Source organism: Microtus ochrogaster, linkage group LG2 (assembly GCF_000317375.1).
Source record: "Microtus ochrogaster isolate Prairie Vole_2 linkage group LG2, MicOch1.0, whole genome shotgun sequence".
NCBI classification, from domain to species: Eukaryota; Metazoa; Chordata; class Mammalia; order Rodentia; family Cricetidae; genus Microtus; species Microtus ochrogaster.
In genome coordinates this window covers 54488771-54495382 of record NC_022028.1, presented here as the reverse complement: position 1 = coordinate 54495382, position 6612 = coordinate 54488771, and the positions used below count along the sequence as shown (strand labels likewise).

The window sequence follows — 6612 nt, the reverse complement described above, 5'->3', positions numbered from 1 at the left end:
TTTATTTTCGAGACAGGGTTTTTCTGTAGCTTTTTGGTTCCTGTCCTGGAACTAGCTCTTGTAGACCAGGCTGGCCTCGAACTCAGAGATCCGCCTGCCTCTGCCTCCCGAGTGCTGGGATTAAAGGCGTGCGCCACCACCGCCAGGCAGAAATTTAGTTCTTAAGAAGCCCAATGCCACGACTTCTTTCCCAGCCTACAGTTGATCATCAATGGTATCACCTGCCCTAGGAAATCCAATTTTCCGGAATTAAGTATTTACTTCTGTGATTGGGGGTGGGGAACAGGAAGGGTTCCTGAAAGCCTAAATCAGATTTGCTAATTCTACTAGGCAGGTGGAAGTGAGTTCCAGGTCAGCATGCACTATACAGGGAAAAAAACAAACAAAAAAACAACCCTACATATAACATAAGACACACAACTGCTCTCAACCTCTGATCCACTCTCCAGTCCCAGCTCATTGTGGGTGCTTCCATCCCTTGGCTGCTGATCCTGGGTTCCATAAGGAGGCTGAGCAAGTCATGAGGAGCAAGCCAGTAAGCATCACCTCATGGCCTCTGTATCAGATCCTGCCTCCAGGTTACTGCCCTATTTGAGTTCCTATCCTAACTTTCTTCAGTGATGAACATTGATCTGGAAGTATAAGTCAAATAAATCCTTTCCATTCTAACTTGCTTTCTGATCTTGTTATTTCATCATAGCAATAAAATATGTTTGATTTCCAGACAGGGTTTTTCTGTAGCTTTGGAGTCTATCCTGGAACTAGCTCTTGTAGACCAGGCTGGCCTTGAATTCAGAGATCCGCCCGCCTTTGCCTCCTGAGTGCTGGGATTAAAGGCATGCGCCTCCACTGTCAAGCCTAGCAAAAGAAACTTTAAGAGAGTACCTTTGTGTGTTTACCAAGTCCTAAGCAAATTGCAGCAGCCCCAGTGGCTCTAGTGTTGACAGTATTTAGATCACAGGCAAGCACAGAAGGACCGAGATCCAAAATCTGAATATAGTAGCTGATACAGGCAGTGTAGAATGTTAGCCTAACATACAGCCCTGGGTTCCTTACCCAGTACCAAAAAATATGAGCATAAACTCTATCCAGACTCCAGGTTGACTACCTGAAAAAGCATTCATGATTGTGGAAAAGCCAGATCATGCAGGAGGTCTATCCTTAAAAGGCATAACCTGTCTTGGTGGGATTTACAAATCTGCACCTTTGTTCCCCCCGCTCCAGTCAACACAGACTGAAGCAGAAAAGGTCTTGATGGACAGTCAGGTGCTTTCAGGGATCTAATAATCTCAGCACTAAAGACAGCATTGCAGCACACTTGCAGCCCGTCTAGGTTACAGAAAAGGAGCCTGCTTAAAATTACAAAACAAGCAAAGAACCTTAATGGCATAAATCACTAACATCCAGAATTCGTAGCTGTTAGTATGCTTGGAAATTTCAGAGAAATTATAGAAACCAGATGACGATAGGTAGGGTGGGCACAAAAGCTTGAACAGAAACTGAACAAATACTTCTTGATCAGTAAATCACACAGATGTAGAAAAGAGACACTTAAATGTTCCATTTTAAAAGTAGGAAAAATGAAGCATGCTCACCCTGGACTGCTCAGACAAGGCTGGCATAATGGAGTACAATTTAAGCAAATACCAGTGTGTTAAAACAAAACAATAACAACTAAACAAACCAAAACAAACAAAAACGGCCTGAGGATGTAACTCAGTGACAGGGATTTTCTTAGTGTGATGTAAGATCTCAAGTTTGAGACATGGCTACATGAGAACATCTTGTCAAAAACAAACAAGAAATGCAAGTGGTGCACCAAGTGTCGATTCAGGCAAAATTATTCCCACACACATAAAACACAATGAAAAAAGTTGTTTAAAATGTTTTGATATCTCTTGCCCTCTCTTCCCCTTCCTCTCCCCCTCTCAGAACCTGACATTCCAATGGTCATTTCCATCTGAAAAGTGGCACTCCAGTTAGAAGCTCTAAGCCTGTCTGCAACTGAACCCACCCCTGAAGCACTGGTGTTTCAGTCTGGACTTCCTGTATCCCTTTCTCTCAGGTTTCCGCCCACCATTCATTCCTTTTGAACTCTCTCCTGGTCTCAGCGCCTCTATTTTCACTTCCGGGGCCTCCCTGTCTTCCCAGGACAAAGCCCTGGGTGTCTCTGGCTCCTCCTCCATCTTATTTGTGGAGTTCTGGGCTGGTCCTCAGGAGGGAAATCCCAGCACAATGGGAGCAGGAACGAACTGTGTAGTCAACCTGCAGCCTTCTGTCGCGAGTCAGCGTCCTCCAGCACTCAAGGGAGGGACGCATCTGTGTTTGCGAGGATTTGGGAAGCACTCACACCCTGAACCTGACACAGTTTTCAATACTGAGCCAGAGGCTCTGGTTGCTGAAAGCTTTGGACCACGGGGAAGTTTCCGCGGGAAGATAAAGACCTGGGGTCGTCTGTCTTCAATATCATGGCCACACGAGGGCGCTGCTGCTCTATCCTCTTAGATTGTGTAAACCAGGAGAGCAGGGTTGTTAGGGAATCAGCCAGTAAGGGCCTACTGAAGGCTGGGCCAGGGTGTAGGGGATGAAGATGCCTCTGAGTGACCAGGACTACACAGTGGTTGGAAGAAAGTAGAGCGGTTATAAGGAGTCTCTCTTAGTATTCTCTTCTCCAACCCCTTGATGTCTACTTTTCACTTTCTGTACTATCCCTGAAAGTTGATAATTGTTTTTTATTGGGCAGGGAGTTGGGTAAGGTTGGGGGGCATGCTCGTACACACAGGAGCAAATTCAACCCATTCAACAGAAGGCACAGAGAAAAAAAAAACAATGTATCACTGAATACTCCAGCCCCTGAAGACTATTTTGTAAACATGATCTTTAAAATTTTAGAATGTATGGGGCTGGACAGATGATTAAGAGCACTTACAGATCTTGCAAAAGACCTGAATTTGATTCTCAGCACTCACAGATGGCTCACAATAAGCCTGTACCTCCAGCTCCTCTCTCTCTCTCTCTCTCTCTCTCTCTCTCTCTCACAAATCCTAAACTGAATTTAAACTAAAAATGCTTTTATATTTCTAAAACTAAAACTGCAAAGTTGAGGCACAGAGCCTCCAGCTTCTCTGCTTAAAACATCCTGCAAGTAGAGATCAGTGGTTAAGAGCACTGTCTGCTCTCACAGAGGACCCAGGTTTGGTACTACGCTCACATTGTGGCTCACAGTCATCTTCTGACCTCCAGGGCACTGCTTGTGTGTGCTCCCCATGACCTCAGGCAAGCACACACGCACATGAAAATAAATCTCGCATCACCGTACATTTATAATTCATGAAACAATATTGACACATTCATCTATACCTATTTCATTTACACTCTAGTTATCACTAATGTCCTTTGTCTTTTCTAAGATGTTACATAAGGCACCACACATTCAGTCTCAATTGATCCTTAAGACTGTCTCAGTTTCTCTGACTTTCCTTGGTTTTGATAGCCTTGACACTTGAGGACTGGGGCAACGTATTAAGAATGTTGTTTGACTTGAGTTTGACTGGGACCATGCTTTGAAGAAGTCCAGGGACAGGAAATGCTGCCTGTACCTTGTCAACAAACCACACCCTTGTCTTTTACTTATGTTTCAGGAATTCTCACTGCAGGCATGTTTCATCTTGTCTTCTTGGTCTTCATCTTTTCTTCTTTTCTTCCCTTGAGGACTCCTTTACTTTTGAAATATTTCCTGGCTTCAAAGGGATCAAGAAAGGCAAGCAAATGACCCAGGATTTCCCAGCACTTAATGGATCTACCTGGTTCTTTACAGCACATGTGATCCAGCAGGCTTTCCTTTTCCTTAAAGCAGACGTCACAGACAGGGCAACAGTAGATATCCTGCTTCCTGTGGGTGTTCTTTTGGGAGCCTACCACCACGGATGAGTGGGAGGACTCTCTGTGACGGAGATATTGGTCGGGCTCATTTGTGAAGTGGACTTTGAGGTGGGTTAAGAAGCAAGTCCTCTTGGTAAAACGTATCAAACAATAGGGGCAATGGATGTTTTTTCTTGAGCATCTTACTGGAATAGAGCTGGATCTGACATTCGGAGATGAGTCTCTGCTGCAGCTTGCCTTAGCCCTGGCCACTGGTCTTTGGATCTCTTTCACATGCCTGACGTTGGGACCCTGGGATCCAGGTGTTGTAAGTGGAACCTTCTTCACCTCATGCTCCTGGTTGCCAGTCACTGGCTTCCTGTTTTCGTGTACCTTCATGTGGCGTTTGACCTCAGACTGATCCCGGAAGCGTTTTCCACATACAGAGCATGAACTGGGCCTATAACCTAAATGAGTGCGTCGGTGCCGGCTCAGTCCAGAAGGATCGCGGTAGATCTTGTTACAGAGCTGGCAAGAGAAAGTCCTCTCTTTACGATGCTGAGGCTTGGAGCTCACCGTTTTGTGGCTAGTGGTCTTCTGGGCCTTAAACTGGTGATTAAAGAGGTTGATGTACTTTTTGTAACATCTGCCACAGGTCAGGCAGAAATAGAGTGGTCCACCTTTGAACATCCCTGTACAAGCAAGAGAGCCCTTCTCTTCATCTTCCAGATTTGAGCTAGGTTCCTGAGATTTCCTCTTCTTGCTTCCTGTGGTGGAGGAGGGAAAATACACAGTTTGCCACTGACAATGTCACCAACACAAGGTTTTCACTCAGTAGGAGTCACTTTCCATTTCCCCAACCTTTAAACTCAACCATTCATCCTTGGATCTTATGGGATAGAAATAGGGAAAACCAATAAAAAGAATAATGAAAGCTAGTAAAAATTTCATAGGTATCTTCTAGGATCTCAAATATCTAAATACTAGCTTGCATCTTGTAAATCTATCCTCTCAAGCTCAATATTGCTCATATTCTCACAGGTGAAAGACCACATAGTAAGCAGTGATCTTTCCTCATCCCCGACTTCACATGTGTCTGTCACAGTCCCAAAATATTAAGGGTTGAATTCCCTTCTGTAAGACCACATTCACATAACTTTCTAACATAGATTAATATTATCCAATTTTGATAGTATTCTAGTTTAATGTATTACTGTGTCTAGCATAAAAAAATCAGAACTCAGGGGCTAGGGATGTAACTCAGCAGCAGTAGGGCACTTGCCTAGTTTACACAAAGCCCTGGGTTCAATCCCCAGCTCCGTAAAAACAAAAAACACCTAAACTGGGCCCAGAGCTAATTGTGGCTGTAGCTTTGGAAACCACTGAAACAAAATCCCTTCAGAACAGAGAGCTCACCGCAGTGTTGAGAAGGCAAACCATGCAAGCAAGTGCTCTCTCTCCCAGTGAGCTAGGCCAAGGGAATACTGCTGTATCTTGTAAATTGGGGGTGAAAAGTTATGCTATTGATTATTAACCTGGGTTAAAGAGGCAGCACAGCAAGACTGTCTCAGACTGGGAGGTGTGACCAACCTAAATTAGCGTTCCTCTCAAAGACTAAGCCTTCCTTGTTCTTACCTTACAAGGTTATTCTTCTCCACCTGAACATTGTTTCTCCACTTTCTCTTGGGAAGAACTTGTTAACCAAAGGGTAACTAACTAACACAGTGACCCACATCTGATCTCGAGTCCTAGAAACTAGATTCCTTGTTTTGGAAGTCTTGGCTTTCCATTATAAACTTTGATCTCAAGGTTTCTTCAAGTCCCAAGACTAAGCAGGATGCCAAGGTATAGATATTGAGATGATGTACTGAGCTTGGACCTTCTAGGACAGCTCCGAATTCTGCGGTTGTTCTCAGTCCTTTTTACCTTCCTTTCTCTTTTGGCATTTACTTTTCAATTTTAAAATTACACTTTTATTATATTGTATGTGTGCATATAAACGCTACAACATGCTTATGGCAGTAAGGAGACAGCTTGTTGGACTGATTCTCTCCTTCCAAATACATATTAAATTCCAATTACAAGCATTGGTGGCAGGCATTTTTTAACCACTGAGCTGTTTTGCTGACCCTTGGTTTTGTGATGAGAGGGCCTCAAATACACCATGAGGCTGAGGTGTTGGGCTTGCAGATGTGAGTTACCATATCCAGCCTCCTTTGCCATTCTTACCTGTTGCCTTTGGGGGACAGAGACCTGATCTCTTCTGTCTTTTTTCTTTTTGCATGGTGTACTGATCTGGTATAGGCAGAAAATATTTAGGCAGTGAGTAGAGGTATATTTTTGGGTGGGTGAGAGGCACACACATAATATACACGCAAAATGTTCATATACATAAAACAAACCAAAAAAAACCACGTTGTGTTTTATTTTAAATACAACAATTTACAACACTTGGTTGCAGGAAAGACATTTAAGAAGGCAGCTTCTAGCCTGGAGGTGGTGGTGCACACCTTTAATCCCAGCACTAGGGAGGCCAGAGGCAGGTGATTTTCAGAGAGTTCAAGCCAGCCTGGTCTACAGAGTGAGTTCCAGGACAGTCAGTCAGAAGTGTCCCATAGAGAAACTCTGTCTCAAAACAAAACAAACGAAATAAAAAAAAAATCAGCTTCTAGTATAATGCCTTGTATACAAGATTAAGTAAATATTGTTGGGTGTATAGACAGGTAGCTTTCAAGATAGTCTGTCTAAGCC

At 43.8% G+C, this 6612-nt stretch overlaps 2 protein-coding genes across 2 annotated transcripts in view; both read right to left on the bottom strand.

The window, feature by feature from the left end:
- Positions 1-2186, bottom strand: part of LOC101997758 (zinc finger protein 57) — a 7981-nt gene extending 5795 nt beyond the window's left edge. Inside the window, exons 1-2 of the mRNA XM_026785406.1 lie at positions 2015-2186; positions 1057-1108 (exon numbers count right to left, since the gene is read on the bottom strand). Of these exons, the coding sequence (XP_026641207.1) occupies positions 1057-1108; positions 2015-2186 (224 nt within the window). The remainder of the gene's footprint in view (positions 1-1056; positions 1109-2014) is intronic.
- Positions 2187-3683: 1497 nt separating this feature from the next.
- Positions 3684-6612, bottom strand: part of Zfp57 (ZFP57 zinc finger protein) — a 7275-nt gene continuing 4346 nt past the window's right edge. The window contains 2 exon segments of the mRNA XM_005360492.3: positions 3684-3750; positions 3752-4628. Of these exon segments, the coding sequence (XP_005360549.2) occupies positions 3684-3750; positions 3752-4628 (944 nt within the window).